Raw genomic sequence first — 25,347 nt, forward strand, 5'->3', positions numbered from 1 at the left:
TCAGCCATCAAAAGAAAAGAAATTGAGTTCTTTGTAGTGAGGTGGATGGACCTAGAGTCTGTCATACAGAGTGAAGTAAGTCAGAAAGAGAAAAACAAATACCGTATGCTAACACATATATATAGAATCCAAAAAAAAAAAAAAAAAAGGTTCTAAAGAACCTAGGGGCAGGACAGGAATAAAGACACAGATGTAGAGAATGGACTCGAGGACACGGGGAGGGGGAAAGGTAAGCTGGGACGAGGTGAGAGAGTGGCATGGACATATATACACTACCAAATGTAAAATCGATAGCTAGTGGGAAGCAGCCGCATAGCACAGGGAGATCAGCTCGGTGCTTTGTGACCACCTAGAGGGGTGGGATGGGGAGGGTGGGAGAGAGACGCAAGAGGGAGGAGATGTGGGGATATATGTATATGTATAGCTGATTCACTTTGTTATAAGGCAGAAACTAACACACCACTGTAAAGAAATTATACTCCAATAAAGATGTTTTAAAAAAATAGGGAAAAGTAAATAACAATAAAAAAAAAGAGCTCTAAGGGGAACATAAACAAGTCTCGCAGCTGCATTCTAGTGTCAGCATGGGTTATAGCTGTGCCTGTCCATCATCTGCGGGAAATATCTCAGAGTCACGGTCCCCAGTCCCTGGTCAGCCTGCCTGTCTGGGTCAGCTGACGTGACTCAATAGGGTGCAGCCAGAAAAATAGGGTCATTACAAAAATTAACTGTTTTCTAAAATAAAAATAAAATTTCTATAAAATGATGATACTAGCTAGTCTAATTTTTTTAAAGATTTTAAAAATATACAAAATTGGGAAAGTAGAAAATATCACAAAAGTATATAAGGAAATATTTTGCACAGCACAAAGCAATTAGTAGGAAAATCTGAGTGTTATAGCTATTACTAGGAGATTATAAATTATCAAAATTGAGTGAAAAAAAAAAATTGAGTGAAGGTGAAAATTTAAAAACCTAAAAACCAGTAACAAGGAAGGAAATTGTGAAAGTTACCATTAAGTCTTCAATGAGTAGATGTTTAGTATATGTAATCACATGACATCATTAGTTATTATTCCCCTGTTATAAATTTATGCAAAGCATACAGCAAGAAGGAAAGCTCTAAGAGAAAGTTGCTGAGAGTAGATCTTAAAAATTCTCATCACAAGGAAAACCAATTGTAACTGTGCGTGGTGGTGGAAGATGACTACGCTTACTGCAGCGATCATTTAGCAAAAATACAAATATCAAATCATTTTATTGTACACCTGAAACTAATATGTTACATGTCAATTATACCTCAATTAAAAAAAAAAAAGGAGAGCTCTCAAGTTCTTTTCATGAAGAGCACTGATACCAAAGTCTGACAAAGGCAGACGACAGAAAGAAAACTATAGCCAGCGGTTCTCAAATTTTGGGTCCCAGGACATCTTTACACTTTGAAAAAAATCGCTGAAAATCCTAAAAAGCTTTTGTTTATGTGAGTAATATTTACCAATAGTTAACATACTAGAACTTAAAGTAAAAGTTTTTTAGATTATGTATTTATTAATTTATTTAAGATAACCATAATAAAACCATTAAGTTATACATAAATGACATGTATTCAAGTAACTACATCTTCGAAAGTAAAAACTTTAAATAAGACTGGCATTGTTTCACATTTTTTCAAAACCGTTTAATTTCTGGCTAAACAGAAGACGGATGGGATTTGCTATCTGCTTTTTACATGCAATCTGTTGAGATATCACATGTTATGTAGTCTCTGGAAAACTCTACTGCATACTCGTGAGTGAATGAGAGTAAAAGGGGATAATAATGTCTTAGTATTACTATGAAAATCGTTTTGACCTTTTAGGGGGTCTCCTCTAAAAGGATCTTGGAGATCCCCAGCGGTCTCCAGATCACATTTGGAGAACCTCCGCTATAAGTCAATTTCAGTCATGAATGTTGATGCAAAAATCTAAGTGAAATATTAGTAACAGAGCCCAGCAGTACATTGAAAGACGAATGTACCATGTCTAAGTGGGATTCAGGGATGTAGGAATGTTAGGAAATCTATTAATACAGATTTAATATACTAATAAGTCAAAGGAGAGAATGACTTAGTCATTTCAACAGATGCTCAAAGTATTTCACAAAATTCAACATTCATTTCTGATTTAAAAATCCTAGGAACGAAGATATGATAAAATAAGTGTATCTCTATCCAACAACCAGCCTCATGTTTAATTAAAATATACTAGAAACACAAGGTGAGGGGGTAGAAATTTCCTGAGCACTCAAGGAACTCAAGTTCTCGCTGGGGAGGTGGATTGCCCATGATGGTGGTTGAATGGGGAAGCAGCAGCAGACCCTGATGGATGTCAGAGGTGATAGATGAAGAATTAATGATCAGCCAACTTAAACCACGAGCTCTCACCATGTTCCACTCCCTGGGTGTACTTACATATTGGTGAAGCAATGAGCAGGGGTGACTACCCAGGTTTCCCAGAGATGCCTGGTGGCAATCTGCACACTGACCTGCTATGACCAAGAGCTGACTGTGGCCTCCTGCCTCCCACAGTCTGGCTGGAAAGGGATCTGGAAGTGGGAGGGGAAGTGGTTCCACAGAGCCCACCTGGAAGGGGGCCAAAAAGGTACATCTTCATTACCCATGGGTCCTCCTCAACATCAAGTCCAGGTCTGAGCATCTCCCTTGTGCTGGAAACTCTAATAGACACCTGGGAATAATGAGAAATGCTTATTGTATTCTGGAGAGATTTTATATATATATACATATATATATATATATATATATATATATGGAAATGGATGTTTCACCCAAGAGTAAAATATCAAGCTCACCCTTGACTTCTCCCTCTTTTTTGCCTCAATTATCTAGTCACCAAACACTTTAAATCCTACATTCACAAAATATCTTTCATCCATCTCCTACCTTTGGGCTTGGGTCTTCAATATTGCTCACCTGGACTACTCTCCCTGGGGTTAAGCTTTCCCCATACTCCTCTCACTCCCAAATTAACCACCGAAGAGCGCTTGTTTTGATCATGTCACTTCCCTAGTCAAAACCATCCAAGGGTTCCTCACAGTGTTGGGAATAATGTTGACATCCTATTTATCTTTGTGGGCCCCAGTCAAACACCAGTGTCCTAATCATCTCAGAAGTTATTTCAGTATTTTCTTGTATTGTGGTTTTCTGTGCACATTTCCCCTTTTGTTGTCAATTTTACTGAAGTATAACATACACACAGAAAAATAGTCAAGCAATAAAATACTTTGAATGTTTTTCCAAGAAGTACAACCAGAACCCAGATCAAGAAACAGACTAGCAGAATCTCAGAAGACACTTCAGGAGCCCAGTCCGGTCACTGCTCCTGCAAAGCGTAACTGCTATCCTGACATCTAACACCATATATTAGTCTTGAAGGCTCTCAGTTTTACATAAATCTACTCTCTATCTGTACATATAAGCTTCATTATTAGGATATAAATTCCTTGAATATAGGTTAGTACCTATCCTGTTCCTCTTTGTATCCTGCCTCCCCCACTCCCTGGTCTCTGGTACACAGATTTGTCCAGAGAGGACACCAAATCAGTATCAAGCCAGTGTGATGGGTTGTCAACAACTGAGGAATATAGGTGAAGGATAAACAGGTGTTCATTGTATTATTCTTCCATCTGTTCTGTAGATTTGCAAAATTTCAAAATAAAAAGCGAAGGAAGGACAAAATTACTTACTGAATGATTTAAGGAATCCAGGTTAGGTGTGCTATTTAAAACAGGACACATGTAAATTCCTGTTCTTGTCCTTAAGTTTTTATGTGTATTTGTATAGGGGAAGAAGGCCCTAAAGTAGGTGTGAGTTCAGGGAGAGGGAATCGGGAAAATTGCTCTTATTGAGCTTTTACACCAGGAACTATTTGTGGATTATTTAGTTTTATTCATCAAATATTTATGTGGCATCTCCTGTGTTCTGGGCACTATGGTGAGTGCTGTGGGATAAAATGACCAAAGATCTAGCCAAGTGTTGTAATGAGACTCCTTGGCAGATACTGAGAGAAATGGCTCTGCTGAATATATCGCCCCCCGGTGGCCAAGAGCAGGAATCACCGCAGACACACTTTACAAAGAGTTTCTACCCAGGATATACATGCATCGTGAGGTCCAAGAAGCCAGAACAAAAAAGACTCAGACGGCTTCTATCCCTCCTCATTAAAAGAAATACTCCTCTTCCACATTCTCTATTACTTTGTGTTCTAAGTGTCAGATAATTTATAAAACTAAAAAACTTTGTAAATAATTAAAAATTAGGTGCTTGATCTTTCTCTTGACAAACTATCAAAATGGCAAACTCTGAAAGCTTCCTTACCTCCAGCCTCTGCCTGCCCCCCTCACCACGTTTTCCACAGGGACTGGGATGTCACACGTGGATGTCAGTGGATGTCACGGAGGAAACAAGGAAAAGAGAAAGCCCAGCGCTCCTCAATGCTCACCAATGTGAAGACATAGCAGTTCACTCACTTCTTTTCCAGCGGATGGCTCTTGTGAGTCAGACCACAATCTGGCACACTATTTAGCCATCCCTACTGAATGAATCACTCAAGATGGGAATTTTGATTCTGTGACTGAAAATATTTCAGGGTTGCTTTGAGCAAAAGGGACAGTGACCACATCCCATCCAGCTCTATGTGATGGCTTTTGTGAGGCGGCAACTTGGCCAGGTTACAGCCCCCCGTTATTCAATCAAACATTAGTCTAGATGTTGCTATGAAGGGATTTTGCAGATGTAATGAAAGTCCCTCATCACTGACTTTAGGTAAGGAAGACCATTCTGGATCATCTGGGTGGGCCTGACGTCATTAGTTGGAAAGGCCTTGAAAGCAGTGTGGAAGCTTCCCCCAAAGAGAGAAGAAATTCTGCTTGCGGAGAATGGCCTCAGCCCATGCCTGTGGAATTCCAGTGTCCTGTGACCTACCCTTTCTGCCTGCCTGCCTTATGGACTGACTTGCTTAGTCAGCTCCCACAATCGTGTAAGCCAATTCCTGGTGTATTAGCTTGCTAGGCAGGCTGTAACAAAATATCACAAACAGGGTGGCTTAGAAGACAAAAATTTATTGTGTCACAGTTCTGGAGCCTCGAGGTCCAGGATCAAGGTGTTGGGCAGGTCGATCCCTTCTGAGGGCGGTGATGGAGAATCCATTCCATGCCTCTCCTCCAGCTTCTGGTGGTTTGCTGGCAATCTTTAGCATTCTTTGGTTCATAAATGATGTATCACTCCCATCTCTGCCTTCATGTCCGTATGATGTTCTCCGTGTGTGCGTGTCTCTCTCTCCAAATTTCCCCTTTTATAAGGACACCAGTCATACTGGATTAGGGCCCACACTAATGACAGCATTTTAACTTGCTTGCCTTTGTAAACACTCTATCTCCAAAAAAGGTCACAGAATGTGACCTTAGGTACTGGAGGTTAAAACTCCAATATATCTTTTTGGAGTTCTTGGTTGAACTGAGAATAATAAAATCTGTGTACTTCTGGTAGTCACATTCTCCAAAACAACTTACCAGAAGCACTGGATTCTTCAGGTAGTACATTCCATGTCTCCAGAAACACTGATTCATTCTCTAATCCGGAGATGTTAAAATCTGGGTATAAGCATAATACAATTGCTCAGTTCACACAAACAAGGCCAATGTTTGGGATTTATCAGAAAATTATTATTGTTAGAATTCTGGGACTTCTCCGTCAGTTAGACTCTATGGGTATTTGAACTGGAAAGTGGAGTATTTTAACTATAACCTGGCTTTCCCATAAGCAGCTGTTTACCGCCCAATAAGAATGAACAACTTGAGAAGCCAATAACTGGCTTTGTAGGATTTGGACAGAGTGCTCATGGGGTGTGAGAGCTTGGAAGGAAGCTGTGTCTTCAAGTGTCTAGGGACTGGGGGTTGGTGAAGATATTTCACATTTCTGAGCCTCTCTGATGTGTCACACTTGCTTGTGGCCAAGTACACATCATCTGATTTAATCCTCACTACATTTTTACCAGGCATGTATTATTCTCCCGTTGTAAGATTGAGGAGGATGAATCCTACATGACACTTAGATCACACTTCTAGTAAGGACAGGCCAAGATTCAGACATACAGCTGATCTTCATTCTTCACGGATTCTGTATTTTTGAATTCACCTACTCGCTAACATTTGTTAACTCAAAACCAATACTCATGGTGCTTTCACGGTCATTCGTGGACACATGCAGAGCAGTGGAAAATTTGAGTCACCTGATCACGTGTCCTGGCTGAGGTCTAGTGAGGCCACACTCTGCCGTCTTGTTTCAGCTCTCATACTATAAACAAGCATCCTTCCTGCGGTCTGTTAGCGCCACTTTTTGTTTTGCTTTTTACATTTTTGGGCTTTTTGTTGGTGATTTTGCTGTTTGCAATGGCCCTAAACATAGTGCTGAAGTGCCATCTAGTGTTCCTAAGTGCAAAGAGTCTGGGTTGTGCCTTACAGAGAAAATACATGTGATGGATAAGCTTTGTTCAGGCAAAGCTTGTGAGTTATAGTGGTATTGACCATGAGTTCAGTGTTAATGAATCAGCAATGTATATTAAATAAGGTGACTTGAAACAGAAACCCACATAAAAGCAGAGGCTGATAGGAACCTAACTCTATTTCCCCAGGAGCAGTGGTTCAGGATTCACAGATTCAGTGAATAATGAGTTGACTGTATCCATGCTGGTCTCTAAACGCTGCCCTTTTTACCACGGCAGGAGGATGAGACTTGGGACCTGAGGAGTTGGTGCCTCAATCTTCTTACCTGTTTTAGGAATGAAGGAGACTGTAGCCTGGAAGCCTCTGAAGGTCATGTTTTCATCGGACTGGAAGCTGATGGACATGACCCTGGAGATGCTCACCACAGGGGCGGGGACAACAAAGCCACACAGTCGAGCTGGTTCAAGCCCAGCCCGGGCATGACATGGTCAAGGGCCCAGCAAACAGATGTGGCATTGGATAGAAGAAAACAATTGTCCTTCAGGTAATTGTTAAGAAATAAACCTTTCCAGTGTATGTCACAATTCATTTCCAAAATAGAAAGGCGGAGTGCTCCTTTGTACTGTGTATTTAACCACGTCAACATTTCAATTCTGTTTATCTCCCAAACACTCCCACTGGGAATACCACTAAGGGAACTTGTTCCAGCCACAGGGCTTATTTCACTGTCACTTTCCCCTCTGACCCCTGGTTCATTGTGAGCCTTCCACATTTTCTGATCAAATCATTCTTTGATTCTCCCTGAAGCTCTTCCCGCCCCTGATGGAGAAGGAGGAGAGGTGGTGAGAGCCTAGGAAGTGATGGAGATGGTGCAGGGGAATGAAGGAACATTGAGCCACACCCTTTTTATTCCCTAAAAGGATTCCCAAGAAGGACCGGGTCCAAATGCAAACCAGGGAAGCCGAGGCTCTCAGGGAACACAAACCTATTTCTTTCTTCCTTTCTACATCCCTGTGCACGCTCACATAGTCGGTAGTGCAATCTCCACTTTCTTCTATTTCCAGGTTCTGAAAGGAAAGCTGAGAAGACTCCATGTTACATCCAGAGTAAACAATATGAATGCATTACCTCATTTTGATCAAGGAGAGGAATTTGGATTGTTCAACTTGCTCTAGAGCGTGACCTTAGATGAGAAATGTAACAGGACATTCATGAGTGGGTTATATGACTTAGGAAAAGACACTAAACCATAGGCTCCCAAACCCTCTGAAACATCTAAGCACCCAATTACAGGCTGAATAGAAGGGTGGGGAAAAGTGCAAATATTTGAGCTCCCCAGTTCCCTCCTTGGAGGAGCAAAGAAACAGCAAAGAACAACGTTTGAGCAATTTGATAGCCCTGGCTAATTGAGAGGAGCAGTGGGAGATAGAAATGATGAGGTAGCAGCTTAGATTTTTTTACACACAAATGATGGGGATTCAATGGAGCCCCAGCACTTGGCAAAAGACACAGGCCTGCGCGGCTAGGACAAAAGTGGAGGGAAAGGATGATTCATGGTGAATGAGACATGGGGAGAAGGAGACGTGTCAGAAACAGGATCCGTTCAAACATTTCTTAAACCCTTACTGGGATACTTTCTGGAAATAGACCCTTTTCGGTTATTCTGACCATTGTGTCTTATGGAAAGGGTTTTAAGAAAAGGAGGAAAATTACATAAATTTTTTTAAACCAGAAATTTCCATCACAGGGGATCTAGAATGCCTATAATAAATAACTTACAAGAAAACTTAAAATATTTCTAAAAGTCAGATATACCTGTTCCTTTAATATCAATAATATTTAAAATTTAGAATTTAAAATGTTTGAAGTTGGTAAACAGAACTTGTGGAGCAATAAAATTTATGAATAATAATAATAATTTTAAAAAGACCCTTCTCTCTTTGAGTCAAATGGTGTGCACATAGTTACGACTTGTCATAACAATTTACAAATGACTGTCCCGGATGGGTCCTGCAGGACGCTGCTGTCACTGGCTGGGTGTGAGTGCATCTTTTCACGGATGCACAGCACTCAGTGTATTTTATTGCATAGATGTTTTTGAATCACTTCTAGCTCTGATATGTTCAGATTTTCAGCTAAATTTTGTCTTCTTCCTCCTTCCAGGCATACGCTCATACTTAAGATTTTCTCCTCTGTCAGTAACATAGTTTCCCTTAATCCTGCTTCGTCCTGAACTGTCTGCCTTGACTCTGTTTGGGTTTCAGAAACTTTTAGAAAGACAACAGCTACACTTGTCTTACTTACTCCGTGTCTTCTTCTCCTGTGTGATCTTGTTTCTGCTCCTAACGTCTGACTTCACTTGACCTTTCAGATGACACCTCCCCCACCTCCTCTCTGCTGTTCAATTGTCCATCCCAACTATTCTACCTTTTTATTGGGGGATGAGGTGGGGACTGTATAACGGGTGCTTAGTCCTCCTTCTCTTTATTTTATTTTTTTAAAAAGTTTTGTCCTTTTACTTTGTTAACATTTAAAAGCACATTTGAATAGAACAAAAGGTTTCAGAGCTGTACAATGGTTTCTCTGCAGAAGGAAGAGAGAAAAGAAGGAAGGAGATCAAGATCTATCAAGAAAGAGAGAGAGAATGGAAGGAAGGAAGGAAGGGAGGAAGAGAGGAAGAGAGGGAGAGAGGGAGAGAGGGAGAGAGGGTGCGAGGGAGAGAGGGTGCGAGGGAGAGAGGGAGAGAGGAAGAGAGGAAGAGAGGGAGGGAAGGAGTCCTCCTTCTCTTTAAACTCTAACTTGGTGTGGGAAATCCAACCTATCAGCCATACCTTTTTGTTTGTTTGTTTTGTTTTGTGTTTTGAATTAAAGGCTTCATTCTCTGGACTGTCATAACACTGCACCAATTTGGTTCTATTCCTGGGTCTCAGATCTCTTTTGGCCTCTTAAATATACAAGAACTTTGAGGTCTTGCTCACCCTTACTCCTTACCCATTATTTTATAGTTTACTTTGTCTCCTTCATACACTCTCTTGCTTTCAATTATTATTTTAAGAGAAAGACTTCTAAATAATGCCTAATTCCAACCTCACCCTGACTGCAGTGTCATCTACCTGAAGGCATTTCTGCAGATGGCCCACTAGTGTTAACTGAACAAACACACAAATGGCCACAAACACCGCGAATCATAGGCTGAATACACTCTGTATCCTGACATTCAAAGCCCTCCATACTTTGCTCTCAGCCTCGCCTTCCACCTCTCCTGCTATACCTATGCCAGTCCCTGACACTGTTCTGCACTGCACTTTTGTTATCCACTCCCCACAAATTGTTTTGTTAGCAGTTTAATTAATAAGGAAGAAATGCTTGTTTCTAGAAAGGACTAGACACTGATGAAACAAGTTAACCTGGTACAAAGATTAAGGCCACATTTCAACAAAATGTAAAGCACACAGTTGCCACCTAGTGGTAAGTGCGGGTAGTTACAGTAGAGAATAGGCAGGCTAGTCTGTTAGTCAACAAGTATCAATATTTATCAAAAACCTTGTGTGCCAGGTGCTAGGTTCTAGGTACTAGGGATACAGCAGCAGATACACCAGATAAAACCTCTGCCCTCATGGTGTTTATGTGAGCGATTCTCTGGAGATCCTCAGCAAAGTAAGGGTAACCAGGGTCAGTACCTTAACTAGGTGATGTTTGGGGGCTTGAAAAACCCAGTTGCAGCTGGCCATGTTGCCGTAGTCTTCGGGATAGTGAAGACTCTGTATGAGGCCTTCTTCAAAAAGGATAGTTAAGGAGCTGCAGCCTGAATCTGCAACACAAGGGAGAACGTCCAAACAATGGCATCGCCACACACAGAGGGACCCTCTTTGTTTTCCCCCTTGTGTCTCCCATAAGTGATGCTTGAACTGACTCTTAAGGCAGAGCCATCAAGAAGCGGGAGGTCTGTGCACTGGTTCTCGAGAGCTCATCAGGCCCTCTCAGCTCACTTGGGTATGCAACAAACACGCTTTAGCAGGACTGCAGAAGGAGCCCCTGCACCCTGCATCTCACTTGCCTTGAGCTCCTCTCTGCTATGGAGCTCAGTGGGCCTTGGGTGGGGGGCTCCCTACCCCTCATCTAATTCCTATGGGTCCTCAATTTCTGCAAAAGGAATGCATAGTGTGTGATAAGAGTAAATGGTTTTACCAGGAAGGTAGTTTGGTTTAAGAGCTTTATACGTGAGATTAAACCCAACAGCATAATCTGTGGCATCAGAGATGAACCTCAGCCTTATAGCATTGGAGCCAACACGAACCGATGAAGCCAGGCTGTCTCCACAGAATTTCCCTGCAACATAAGAATGAAGAGTTTTGGTTCAGAGCCTAGAAAACAGCACCCATTAAAAGACTTATGGGGAACTAAACTTTCATGATAGCGCAGGCTTGTCTAACTCAGGGTTTCTCAACCTCAGCACTACTGACATTTTGAACTGGAACGTTCTTGGTGTTCAGGCTGTTCTGCACATTATAGGATGTTTTGCAGCAATCCTGGCCTCTACCCACTGGATGTCAGTAACATTCCCTCTCGTTGTGATAACCAAAAATGCTTCTAAGACATTGCTAAGTATCTCCTGGGGGAGGGAGGGGGTGGGCAAAATCATTTGCAGTTTAGAACCACAGAAACACTCCTCCATTTGTTTCTTATATAAGTAACCTTTATCTCCTACTTGCGGTTATCTGTTGGTATCTTCCTTCTGAACTGGACGAGGCAGGTAAAGGTCATTTTCATGCTTAGGAGAGCAGCATTCTGCCCGGGAGGCCCCAAGAGGCACTGCTATATGTCTACATTTTACTTCTGATGGGCTCCAGGTCTGGCAAATGAGTCTAGGAAGCCTGTTTCCATGGGCAGCAGATGCTGTAAGTGAATTGCTCTGTGGCCCTTAGAGCCCTCACACAGGCTCAGATTTTGTTCCTTTCCACTGTCAATTCTAGTCTCAAAATTGGAGACAGGAAGTGTGGTACTTATAGATGCCTCAGGGTGAGACATATCGTAACCAGGCCCCATTAAGTCCTCCTAGCACTAATGTCCATTTGACAGTGTGAAAATCCACTCACCAATAAGTGTGTCTTCTAAAGAATATATTGACAGGTAATTGTGGTGACAAGACTCTGCATCGAAGTGGGAAAAATTGAGGAGCACGTGCATTCCCTCTGGTACAAACAGGGTCCAGACACACATTCTGAAGGTAGATACATTGAGAGGGTATTATTTCTCGATGGAAAGCGACCGTCACAGTCCAATGAGTGGGGCAGAGTCAAACTGGAGGTGGGAGTCAAGGGCAGGGGAGGCAGCGGGGGCTACTCACTGCTTGCTCTCATAATACAGGAAGGGGCTTTCTGGGAAGTGCAGCTCCCCTTTTGATGCTCTGATCACACGATCCTGCTCACTGCATGAGGCTGGGAGGGAAAGCCATGAGAATCAGCGCTAACAGTGAGGGCTAGCCACAAGAGCCCTTTCCCTCCAGAACCTGTACAGACACTGGGACCTCCTGGTTCTTCTTCACACACGCTTCCCTTCTCCACGAAATCTTTTCCTATCTTGGCTTCTATGATGCCTTATTTTTTGTTTCTTGTAGATCCTGCCTAACCTTGAGATTCTATGATTTCTTCTTCTTTACTCTTCTTTCTTTGACCCCATAATTCCACTCTATAGATGCAGGTATTTCCTAGGTTCTATTAGTTTTCATTTCTCTCTACACGAGCCCTCTGATCCATTTCATTCACACCGTCAGTTGCAACTATTATCTCTATCTGAACTTCTGATTTTTCAACCACCTCCTAGATATCTCCCCTGAAACTTAACATGCTACAAAAGGACTTCCTCTCAGTCTGCAAAACTGCTTCCACTTCTGATTTGATTAACTTATGTGCCCTTTTCTTAGCTTTCCATGCTCAGAACTTTGGTGTCATCCTTCATTCCTTCCCTCCCTCACCGCTCTTAACCTTAGTGACTATCCTGGCCTAATTCATCCTGTTTCTATGCCCTCCTTTTCATTCTTTGGCCATTGCCCTCGTTCAAGCATTATATTCTTGTCTCTTGAACTAATGCATAATCTCGTAAGTCCACCTTGAATTATTGATATTTTCCTCTCCAATTTATCCCCTATGTGCAGTTCTTATAGCACTAAAGTATAGCTCTAATCTGTTTATCTAATTAGTCAGCTTCCTATTACTCAATAAAGTCTAAATTTTCTTGACTGGTGTTCAAAGTTTCCATATTTTGTTCTCAGGTTACCTGTTTAATCTTCTCCCTCATAAAAACTCATCACATAGCCTACACTTCAACTGTTTTGATTGACTTACTGGGTCTCTATTACATCCTAAATTTTCATATCTCCATATTTTAGTATCCATCTTCTGATAAGGATGATTCCTTGAGCTGGAATATTTTTCTTTACCTATATCCCATTTCCACCTGACAAAATCCTACTCATCCTTGTTCTTTAAGGTTAAGCTTAAAAGATGTCTGTGCTCCAAAGCTTCCCTTGTCTTTTTGTTTTCCCCAGCTAGAAGCAGCCACTCACTCCTCTGAGCTCTCAGGGTACTCTTTTTCCACTTTGCTCTTTGGAGATAGTTCCACAGACTCACAGAACCACTGAAGATTCGAGCTAAAGATGCCTTTAAGACCACCTGGTCCAAACTCTTTCCTTTTTGGATGAGGAAACTCAGGTTCAGAGGTAGGAAGGAGCCTGCCCAAAGTCACAGAGTGAATTCATTTCAGACCTGCAATGTAACCCTGGGGGTGAGTCCCCTATTCTTTCAGGACAAGGTGTGTAGCTTCTGGACCACATCTGCCATGCCCCACCTCCTCCCTTGTGTCTTGGATCCAAATCTAGGATTTGCCAACTGTTTGCTGAATTGAACTGGAGCTCTGGATTGACAAGAAGTGAACTCAGAGGGAATGTGGCGCTCCTGCTGGGTGAAGGGATGAATTCACGCTCCCTGGCTGGGGATGAATGGCTGTGGGTGCTCCTAGCGATGGTTTTATACCTAGTGATTATGGAGAGCTCTTGCAGAGGAAGACTTTTGATTATAAAGGAACCGATATTCAGAAATCCTAGAGATTAATTCATGCTCCTGGAAGAACAGGCTACAAGAAATACCCACCTCTGGAGTGCTTTCTCAGCTTCCCTGGGAAAGAAAAAGAAAGATGCAATTCAAGGTTGTGATATCCTGAACAATATTTCAAGAAGTTAGCATCTCCCTGGCTCAAAAGTGCAGAGGTTTTTAAGTCAATTTGCAACTAATGAAAATATAATCTGTGGAAAGAACAGAAGGGGTAAATTGACAAAGCAGCAAAGTGGCCTTTGTGCTTTAAGAAGATGATTTCACTCTCTTTATTAAGTGGGCTGCTTAGCTTGGGGATTACGCAAAGCAAGAAGAGGTCATCTGGTCTACCCCTCTAATTTTTCATGAAAAGGGAGGCTGGAGATGGAAATAACACACCCACAACTGCTGGATAGCTACAAGTTGAACTGAGGACTCCGAAACCTGCTAGTGTACCATATACTTGAACACAAACCCAAGTTCTTCCTGAACTAATTTGAATTAACTCCGTTGGGAAAGAATAGAAGTCCTATTTTAGGCTGGAAGCCACCAGTTAAGAAAACAATTAAGTTGTATTTGGAGGCAAAAATGAAGTTTCAATTAACTCATTGGTGAATCTAGTAGAAGGATGTATATAGACCCTGGCCTTTCAGACTTATGGTACCTGGCTCTATGCCAGGCCTTCTCAACCACAACATTACTAACATATGGGACTAAATCATTCTTTGCCGTGGGAGGGGGGGCTGTCCCGTGCACTGTAGGATGCTTAGCAGCATCTATAGCCCCTACCCCTAGATGCCAGTGGCACCCCTGTCCCCTGTTGTGACAACCAAAAATGTCTCCAGACATTGTCCCCTGGGGGGCAAAATTTCCCCTCATCGATAACCACTGATCCATGCTATAGCTTGCTGAATCTTGCTAGCACAGTTGAGAAGTAAGTGGTGAAACATACCACCAGCTGAGACAGTTTCAATTAAAGGCAAATTTGACAAAGTCTAGGATGGATATATTCACGTTTCATTGAATATTTGTACACTGTACCACACATCATAGTTTACCCTTTAGACTCAGTAAATACCACAGTCCTTATGTGAGACGCTAAGAACAGAAGCAGAGGTTATCTGCTCAGTGGTCCTGACTTGTCTAGACTCTGCTTATGCTCTCTCTTCCCCTAGCTTCTTGAACTTATGTTCTGGCTTGATTACCAATTTGGATGTGTTTGTGGATCCAGGGAAGCACTTTAGTAAGATCTGTGAAGATCCCAGGGGATCCTTGATCATCTTTCTGCAGATTATTTCTCCATCCTCGACCACAGCCCAAACCCCAGGAAGTCACACCAGCCAGAGTCCAAGTCCCTTTCTTATTCCGGCACATGAGGGAACCTCCTGAGTCTCCCTGTAAGGAGAAAAGGGCTCTGTTACTGTCATTGTCAGTGTCTGTGCCCCACAAAGGTGCTAGATGAGGATTAATGAATTTCTTCACTTCTATACTTTGGACTCAGGGGCCTGGGAGAATAGGCAAGCACAATTCACAGTCAATCCTCAAATACCATTGGAGCCTACCAAGTCCACCTCCTTCTTCCCCATCCTAAGCTTTCATCAAAAATCAGATTGTTTCCTTCTCCTGTCTCATCCTACAGACTCAGAAAAGTCTTGTCCAGTAGTGAAATCAACCTCAAGTTTGGTCAGCAGGAAGGATGGAGGGAAAGAGAAAGCTCTCATTATACACAAACTGGAAATCTCTAAGTAGGAAAGAAACACCTATCCTTCAGGGCTGGAGTACCCTAGTTCATTGTTGGCATCATCTCCGTTATTTGGTCTTTTGGAAAGAACAGAAGACTTCCTCTGAAAGCGCAGTCTCTGCTAAAAACAGGTTGTTTAAACTGTTCTCTATTTTGACTTGACCTCCCTTTTCAGTCCTGATCCTTCTTTCCCGAGTCCAGGCTTGCCTACAGCCTTCTTTCAGCCCCTCGTCTGATGACAAAGCTGAGGGAAGCCCTGCCTGGGACCTGTCAGCCCAACCATTCCTGCCTACCTGACATGCATCTCTTCCTCCATCTGGGAAGCCTGTGCAGAGAAAGGTCCGCCCACTAATGGGTTTCTGTAAGGTCAACAGAGCTGTAATACACTCATCCTGGGTCAAAATGGGCAGGTTCACTTCCTGCAAGACTTGTGGGACGACACCATCTAGAAAACACAGAAATGAGAACCCCAGCAAGGCACTCTTTCACCCTTTCTGTGTTGAAGATGCCCCATTCAGGCTTGTGTATTTTGGAAAGATTTGAATTTTGAAGTACAATGTGATAGTGTCTATTTTAAAAATGTCTACACAACTGTCTTTTTAAAATAGATTAAAAATTCTCTTTTCTGATTACTAACCAGAAAGTTCCGATATGAGCGTAAGAGTTCTTACCTTCATTCAAGCGGCCCCAGCCTGTGGTTGTACAAATAAATCCAGGCTCAAATTGTTCCCCTGGTTCTGGAAGACACACGGGCCTCACAGACTGGTCTGAAGAAAAGAGCAAGGCAGGGCTTGTTTCATTCATGGAGGAGAGGATACCATAAGCCACTCACCAATTGGCATCTAGGTGGTTTCCCAAAGACCTTGTGATATCTGTTTGGCACCTCCAGGGGTTACTTGTGAAACAAAGTAACTGACTCCACATAATCCTATATCTAAAGCCACAAGCAAAGGTTTCAGGTAGGGGAACCTCCAGCTCAAATTCCTATCTCAAAGTCCATGATCCAGAATTCTTGGGCATATGCTGCATAACTTATACTGTAGGAAATGTGCTATGGAACAGAAGTTCTGGAGCACATGGGGCAGACAATTCAGAGTGAGCTTCAAATGTTTACCAAAATGGAAAGCTCCAGCCATCTTCAAAAGAGCAATATCGTAATCCATTGGTTTCTTGGTAGAGAAATATGGGTGTATGATGATGGTTTCAATGGTGAGGGTTTGCTCTCCTGGCTCTATATAGCTCAAGTCATATTCTCCAGCAGTAACGTTGAAAGTTGATGCAATATTTCTATGAGGAGGAAAGAGTAAAACGGATGAATTTCATTGAACCTCTGAGTACAACTGCAGTGGTTGACAAAATGACCTCTTCAAAATGACATGGATAGATAATGTAGGTGTGAAGCTGCTGAACAGAGAAAGTGAGAATGATTCCAAATGTTGAGGTTCCCAATGTGAGTGAGGGACTAGTGAAAAGTGGCCTCATATGGAGCCAATAATATGATAAATTGAATACCTTGCAATGTTATTTGTTAAATGCCTAAGGGTGTATATACAGTGTAATTCAGGGGTCTAAAGCTATATTCAGCTACCCCAGATGGTTGGCCTGGCCTCAATATCAGTGAGATCCTTTGGGAGTTTCTGGTGATTCCCATGAAGTATGCTGCTTTAATGTCAGAGATATAATGCATAATGCACACCATGAAAGTTGTAATAGCACCATAACTCTGATGTTCCAGAGGGTATGCACACTCAGGGCTTTGCGACTGATTACAGCAATGGGAAGTGGGGATCTTCCCCTACTTCCTTTATGTTTGTAATTTAGAGATCTAGCATGACATGGGAAACACCACTGTATTCCCCTTCTACCTGCAGCAAAGTTATCTGAAAGGAACTTGATAGGATGCATTGAGGTGGATTAAGAGCTTTGGGTTTGCCATCTCTGGGGATCTAGAAGAGAAGATTTTATACAAAATTGGAAAAGACATCATTTTCTCTTGGTATATTTCCCTGGCTCTTGGCTGTATTAAATACCAAACCTAATACATAGCAACTCTCTAGCCTAACCACCTGCCACATTGCAGTGAAATTATCAGTTGACTCTTTTTTAGACTATCAACTCTCAGGGGGCAGGAATCATATCTTAGTCATCTTTGTATCTTTGATACCCACTAGTGTACAGCACTAAGTAAATATCCAGGAGATGTTTGTGGAGAAAGAGGGCAAATAGGGGGACATAATCTTGATTGCAGCTTTATGAATATCAAGAGCACTGGCAACAGTAGACATTTGGAGCACACAAGAAAATGGATAAAAGATGGAAATTGTTAGAGTGAAGTTCAGAGAGGCAGGATCAATAGAAAAGAAGACACAGGAGCCTTCTTCGTGTTTTACTGTCCTCCCTTTGTTTTCTTTTATCCATTTATTAAGATGCATAATGAACTGGATGATTTTTTTTCACTGAAATTTAAGAAAACTAGGAGAGAACTTTCAGAACTCCATCTTTGTGATGCTTTTTTTCTCACTTGGATATTATTCTTTATTAACTTCCAGTCCATTTTAAATAAGGAATGGATGTTTTCTACCACGTTGTGTACCCTCTGACAATGACCTTGAGCCCTATTTGTATTATGCAATTAACATGTTCTCCCCTAAAGCATACATCACACCATTCCATATTTAAATAGAGTTATTGCTGCTGATTCCCAGGGAGAAGAAGAGCAATCTGACCTTCATCAATGGGCTGGGCTTTCCCTACCTGTTTGCAACACAGTGAGCAGCTGTGATCACCCACTCTGGAGAGATGATGGTCCCACCACAGACATGCTTCTGCCTTCGTTTCAAAGACACCTGAATTGCAAAGACCTTAAATAGGAGCAAGTTAATGCCCTGGGATCCCCCCAAACCTGGTGACTGAGCATATTCTGAAATAGAGACCCAGATATCTTACTCATAAATATCAGAAATCATGGACTGTGAAGTGGTAAACCAATCACACTATAGCTCAGAAAGAAGAGCAATGCTGGAACCAGAATATTCCTACCCCTGGCCCACAGGAGAGGTAGTTAACTTGAGATGATTGGCTATAAGGTTTTAGTAAGTTGGTAATAAAAATTGTGGGTATTTATTTATTTATATGATAATTTTACCGTCTGTTACTCTAACAATATGAATAATATCTGTGAATGAAGAGAAAGAAAAAGAAGCATAAGATACAGAATAGACCAGATGAAGAAGTTTGGGATAAAGACAAGGTGAGGGCTAAGGGAGTCTTCCAAAGTCTGTTCCAATTCCTCCAAGCCTCTTAGAGAAAGAGTCTGGATTTACAACTTTCTTATAGTTTTTAACTATTTGACCTCTACAACTGCTTCAAGCTTATTTTTTAATCTGTCTCTACAATAGATTTTCTATCTTTGGCTTGTCCTGTTCATGATGTTTGGCTTGACTCCAACATGACTTATAGGGTACAAGCAAATACTTTTAATTCCACTGTTTAAATTAGAAAAGAAGCGATTTATTAGAATTGTCTCCTTTTCGACCAAAAATTATTCAATGAGCAATTGAAAAAAAAATTAATACAGAGAAAAGGCAAAGAACAGAATAAAGCACAAGTAAGTAAAAGTCAATGAGTCATCCCTGACTATGATTTGAATATGGACTTCTGAATTGACTAGCCAACCAACTGACCAAGTAAGAATTTGATCAATCAACTCTTCAAACCAGGTAATTAATTCATCAGTTAATCAAATGACAATGATTCAGCCATTCCATCATCTCACTGAACACAGACTCAATCAACCAATCGTTACCAAATATCCACTGATCTAAAAATTAATATGACTGATTGACTCAAGAGAAGTAAAAATAAAGAGCTATTGTTCTACCTACAAAATGAAGAGGCGAGAATATAGCATGGCTCCCAAGGTAAAGAAAATTGGGAGACTTTCAAAGACAATAAATGCCATAGGCTAAGGGCAGAAGCACAAAGGCATTTCTATGGCATAGGAGGAACAGGAAATTAGATTGAGACAGAATTCTTAGGACACTAACTACTAAGGAGGCAGTACTCTTGATTATTCCCTGAAGGGTCCTATGGTATAGGTATGAATCTTACATCCCAAGCATAAAGTAGACCTATGGCTACACCTTCCTTCATCATCTTTAACTATAACAAGATAAGTATGTTTTAAATATATTTATTGAATCAGAAAATTATTTTTTTAATTATAAATTTGAAGTGGGATTTTTGTATTAGGGACTGAAAGTTTGGGATGGCATTTCCAAATTTTGGAGCAAGCCAATAGCACTTGTAACTATTCTGAACACACCTTTTCTAGAAGTCAACTGATGGACATCAGGAGAGTCTTGGATCCTTGTACTAACTCATGAGATCTCTGGTGATGAACTAAGCAGAATAGAGCATACTGATGAGCAGCATGGGTTCTGAGAGATCCAATCCTGAGACAGCTCATAATCCAACCACATGAGAATGTTCCCTGAGACTCACCTGCCAAGGGTAGGAACCCTTTTCCACTTGTCTTCCCCCAACAATGCGACTGAAAATGTTAAGGTAATTCAAAGGCCGTGACTTAACCAGACTCTGCCCACAAGTGGGAGCTAGGGGGAAAAAAGACAATAATTTAGAGATTAAATATCTCTTAGGACTGAGGGGTACAGGAAACTCTTCTGAGCAAGAAATACTATAAGACATGGAACATGTGGCAATACTATAAAATGGCTTTATTTGTGGAATTTGCTGTGATTTGCGGTACAAGGGATTATTCCACTTTTTCACATAGGACGTACATATCATGAAGAGATCTACTTTTCTGACATGAAGATTTAGGGCCTCAGAGGTAGATCTCTGCTGGGGTAGCACGAATACAGTCCCCTTTTGATACTGAGCCATCTGACCCCTTAGAGGCTCCTCACAGCACTCTGTGCTTCTGTGACATTTATCACATGCTGTTATGGTTATCTTTCAACCCCACTAGACTGTGAGCTCCTCAGGAATAGGAACTTAATCTTGAAATATCTGTATCTACAGTATCTAGTACAGTTCCCAATTCATAGAAGTTGCTCAATTAATTGGTTGAATGGGTAATACTATAGTCTGCCTTAGATTGTAATTGTGTTTGCATCTTTTCCTCTGCTTGACCCAAGAGACTAAGTCTGAGATCATGGTCAGTGGTGCCTGGCACACAGTCAAATATTGGATTTAACTTGCTATAAGAGTGGAAAGTATCAGGTTGTTCAATGATAGTGGAGTAGAGGGAAGACAGTGTCCTGATTCACACACCGGAATGGCGTTAGCGTAGAAGGGTTGCTAGGTAATGGGAGAAAGAACTCTTTCCTTTTTGTGGAAAAGATCTTATCCTTGAAAAAGTTGCATTTACTTACTTATTCTCAATATCTGTTCTGCTTTTTGTTTTGTTTTGTTTGTTTGTTTTTGACTCTTCAGCTAAGAGATGGGCTAGATTAAGATGCTGAAGACTGCCTGGTAATTTAAGGATGGTCCATGTTCTGTCCCTACTGCAGGTCCTTCTTTTCTACATGTTCTCTAGGAGGGCCTAGTATGCCCTGTCTCATAATCACCCCACTTCTTTACATAGCTGAATTCTCTAATCCCTATTCTTCAGCTTGGAGATCACTTCAACTGAGAACTCTTCCTTGATTTCCTCAAACTGTGTTAAGTATTTCTCCCCTGTAGTTCCTCTCCCCTCTTATAGTTTCTGCCATGCAGTATTATGATAGTGAATTGTTTGTCTCCTTCATTGTACTATGAAGTACTTGAGGGAAAAAAAAAACCTATGTTTTATTCATCTCTGTATTTCCAAGGTTTAGCACATTTCTAGCATACAGTAGACACTTATAAAAGTTGGAAGGAAGAACAAATGATTTTTCTTGAAAATATATCCTTGAAAGCATAGCTATTTAGATTAATATGTTAAAATATATAAAACTCTTTCAAATAACTTCTCATTTAAGCCCCATTCTCTGCCTGTGAATCAAGAACTATTACCCCCACATTACTGATGGGAAAATGAAGGATCAAAGAGATACACAGCTAATTAATGACAAAGCATGTATGTAACATTGTCCTTTGATTCTGAACCCAATACAGGCATAATATTGAATCAAAGCTTATTTTCTAGCTGTTTCTGTTGACTGAATCATAAATACCTTAGACACAAAATTTAGTATTTCCTGAACTAATTGAAGCAAAGATAGAAAACATGATAATTCTTGAGGCTGGTACAAATCTGACTGTGAAGAAGCCTGCCAAGAACTGTTCTCAGGGGCTTCCCTGGTGGCGCAGTGGTTGAGAGTCTGCCTGCCAATGCAGGGGACACGGGTTCGAGCCCTGGTCTGGGAAGATCCCACATGCCGCGGAGCGGCTGGGCCCGTGAGCCACAATTACTGAGCCTGTGCGTCTGGAGCCTGTGCTCCGCAACAAGAGAGGCTGCGATAGTGAGAGGCCTGCGCAACGCGATGAGGAGTGGCCCCCGCTTGCCGCAACTAGAGAAAGCCCTCGCAGAGAAACGAAGACCCAACACAGCCATAAATAAATAAAATTTAAAAAAAAAAAAAAAAAAGAACTGTTCTCAGATTATGTTATTTGAGGAAAAAAAGATCATTTATATATATATATATAAAATAGACTACAGGAAACATGCTTCGTATTTCCCAGCAGTATAATTTTTTAAAAGATTACAAATGCTTCCAAATTTATGCTGATTTCCAGAATTTGCTCCATGAAAGGAGATGGGATTGTGGAATGTGTCCAAATAAGTGAACGATTCCAGTTTTCTCCAGATCAGTGCAACCTGTCCAAGTTGTATTCCATTAATGTTCTATTCAGTTTACTATGATGATTGCAGGAGAGAAATCCAAATTAATTACATGAAAACTAATTAGATCTCCAAAATATTTTTGTCTCTCCTGTTCTCCCAAAGGAATATGGAGTGGAACTGTGACAGCCATTGCCAGCAAAGTTTATTTCTTCAGATAAAGGTAGTTACAGAGTTCATTTGGAACTTACCTTTGGGGAGAGAGAGAGTTGCAGATTTACTCCATTCCAAACAGATCATTCCAAGCAGTAAAATGAGCTTATTCTTGCTCATATGCATTTTGAAACTCAGAGTTTTTCCCTGGAATTTGAGAGAAACTAAAGAGAACCAAAATAGAAAGCCTTGTGAGAACAGCAATATACCAACTTAAAAGCAAGTTACTCATTAACCAAGACACGAGGCATTCAACCATGTCCATATGATGTTTCTGAATGTGGTTTCTTGCAAATATCTTTGCAAGATGTGGGGAGTCAACCACAGAAGCATAGTCTTGCTCAAGCAATAGTACATTTCCCATTACACCCACGTGCATTCGTTGCTTCCCCCAGAGTCTATCTGGCTAGCCAAGTGGTTGGTGCCTAAGGCTTCCATTTGCAAACATTACTTGCTTCTTGTGATAGGTTTCCACTTTCTACAAGAGGATTGAATATCAAAGTTGCCCTTGTTGGCAAGGATAGGCTTTCCTACATGCTTGCAAACATCCCATCAGAATATGCTAAAACATTTATCTTTCTCTTGTTTTCCAAATGTAAATGGATGGTTATAGCCAGGTGTTAGAGGAAACATAATTTGGTAGCACACTCGGGAAGTCAATTTAGGATACTGTCCATTGAGGCATTTGTGAATCTACATTCTTTCACCATTTTTTTTGTATTTATGGAAGGCAAAAACTAAATCACTTTTGCTTCTAAACCTGGTAGATGATGTGGCATGGGGGAGGTGGCTCTGATTATATTCATCTTCCTTTTCCTTGGTTGAGTTTTGGGGACGTGGTCAGTGTGTAAGAAACACTTGTGGATTGGCCATTGCCATGTATGAGCACACCGGAATGTGAATTTTTTTCTGTCACCTTTTACAAATCACCTGCCCAAAACAGCCATTGTCAAACCAGAAATCTCTTTCTTGTGGCAAATTTTGCCCTTCTACAAAATAAATCTATAAAAACATAACACATACAACAAATATACATGCAAAACAAATAAGTTTTAAAACCTAAAATTTGGTGAGAACTGCAAATTTAGGGAACAGTCAAGACTACAACCTTATGAAAAGAAGGACACACAAAACCAATTGAGGATTTATCGACAAATATTCAGTAAGGAAACAATATCTTCAAAGTGCTGAGCAAAAATAACTATCAACTTAGAATTTTATGCCCAGCTAAGTGATCATCTAAGAATAAGAGTGAAATAAAGATATTTTTAGGAAAAAAAAAACACTTGAAAGGATTTACTAACAGCACACCATTGCTAAGAGAGCCACTAATGCAGAAAGTACATCAGAAGACAGAAATTAAGTCAAGGAGGAAAGAGAGGGATATAAGAGGAAATGATGAATAAAGAAAAAATGGGTAAACTGTATGTAAATCTAATCAAGCATAAAGTAACAACAGTAATGACTAATTTGAGATTATATGGTGAAGGTATCTAGTTGTCTATCCAATGTATAGTCTCCCTTTTTTTCTTGGAAACAGAACCCTGATTTTGTTGGGTTCTTCAAAGTGCCCAATTTAAAAACAAAACAAAACACATTTTCCAGCTTCCCTTGCATATGATGAGGTGTTGTTACTCAGTTCTTGTTGTTGATTTAGGGTCCATGGAATATTCTATAAAAAGGTTAGATGGACTCAGCTGACATAAACATTTTGGCTCTGGACTTTTTCCTTTCCTCCTTCCTGAAAAATGAACAAAATTGTTAAAGCTGGAGCAACCATTCTGTAGCCCCAAAGCAAGAAGCACAAGGTAAAGATGGCTGAGTGGAAAGATAGAAGTCTAGGTACCTAATATTTTGTGGAGCTGCTGTATGAAATTTCTCATTATGTGCACAAATAAGCCACAGTTGTTAATTTTTAGTTTGCCTAATTATCAGTGACATCAAATGTATTTAATAGTAATTAGTATTTATTTTTCCATGTATTGCAGTTTTGTATCCTTTGCTCATATTTCTACTTGGTTGGTTATCCTTTCACCTTTTTGTGATGGAAAACTTAAAATCTCTATAAAAGTAGAGAGAATAGTATAATTAACCTCCATGTACCTATCATTCTGCTTCAACAACAACCCACATTTGGCCCATTTTATTTCTTTTACAACTTTCTCACAACTCTATAATCCTATACATATTTTTGAAGTATAGTTAACTTACAATATTACATTAGTTTCAGATGTACAACATAGTGATTCAAAGTTTTTATAGATAATACTCCATTTAAAGTTGTTATAAAATATTGGCTATATTCTTTGTGCTGTACAATATATTCTTCTAGCTCATTTATTTTATACGTAGTAGTTTGTACCCCTTAATCCCCTACTCTTATCCTGCCTCTACCCTTTTCCATCTCCTCACTCGTAACCACTAGTTTATTCTCCATATCTGTGAGTCTGTTTCTGTTTTGTTATATTCATTCATCTTATTTTTTAGGTTCCACATATAGGTGATAACACACAGTATTTGTCTTTCTCTGTCTGACTTATTTCACTAAGCATAGTATCCTCCAAGTCCATTCATGCTGTTGCAAATGGCAAAATTTCATTCTTTTTATGGCTGAGTAATATTCCATTGTATATATATATACCACATCTTTGATGGTTTCCTTTGCAGTTCAAAAGCTTTTTGGTTTACTTAGGTCCCCTTTGTTTATTTTTGTTTTGTTTCCTTTGCCTTAGGAGACAGATCCAAAAAATATTACTACAATATATGTCAATGAGTGTTCTGCCTATGTTTTCTTCTAGTAGTTTTATGTTTTTCAGTCTTACATTTAGGTCTTTAGTCCATTTGAGTTTATTTTTGTATATAGTGTGAGAAAATGTTCTAATTTCATTCTTTTACATGCAGCTGTCCAGTTTTTCCAGCATCATTTATTGAAGAGACTGTCTCTTCCCTGTATATAGTATTGCCTCCTTTGTTGTAGATTAATTGACCATAAGTGGTCATATTTCTGGGCTCTCTATTCT

General features: G+C 40.5%; 1 protein-coding gene across 1 annotated transcript; it reads right to left on the bottom strand.

The window, feature by feature from the left end:
- Window positions 1-5,153: 5,153 nt before the first annotated feature.
- On the bottom strand, window positions 5,154-22,453 carry OVCH2 (ovochymase 2). Its single transcript, XM_059929526.1, has 16 exons — window positions 22,366-22,453; window positions 19,831-19,940; window positions 18,082-18,173; window positions 16,442-16,614; window positions 15,999-16,094; window positions 15,621-15,772; window positions 14,792-14,981; window positions 13,647-13,670; window positions 11,846-11,936; window positions 11,595-11,719; window positions 10,687-10,827; window positions 10,179-10,309; window positions 7,484-7,577; window positions 6,824-6,955; window positions 5,566-5,646; window positions 5,154-5,345 (listed from the first exon to the last, which is right to left on the bottom strand). Exons 1-16 carry the CDS (start codon window positions 22,451-22,453, stop codon window positions 5,293-5,295), a joined length of 1,773 nt encoding a protein of 590 aa, XP_059785509.1. The 3' UTR covers window positions 5,154-5,292.
- Between the last annotated feature and the right edge of the window lie 2,894 nt (window positions 22,454-25,347).

This window comes from Balaenoptera ricei, chromosome 8, assembly GCF_028023285.1.
Source record: "Balaenoptera ricei isolate mBalRic1 chromosome 8, mBalRic1.hap2, whole genome shotgun sequence".
Classification (NCBI taxonomy): Eukaryota; Metazoa; Chordata; class Mammalia; order Artiodactyla; family Balaenopteridae; genus Balaenoptera; species Balaenoptera ricei.

What these genes read in the sequence shown, in the direction of transcription:
- OVCH2 (XM_059929526.1), bottom strand. Translation starts at nt 22,453, where the DNA reads ATGCATATGAGCAAGAATAAGCTCATTTTACTGCTTGGAATGATCTGT. An exon ending in AACTCTCTCTCTCCCCAAAG is followed by an intron (nt 19,941 to 22,365) that starts GTAAGTTCCAAA and finishes TTTTCCCCCTAG; the next exon opens with CTCCCACTTGTGGGCAGAGT. An exon ending in TGAAGAATCCAGTGCTTCTG is followed by an intron (nt 5,346 to 5,565) that starts GTAAGTTGTTTT and finishes TCCTTATAAAAG; the next exon opens with GGGAAATTTGGAGAGAGAGA.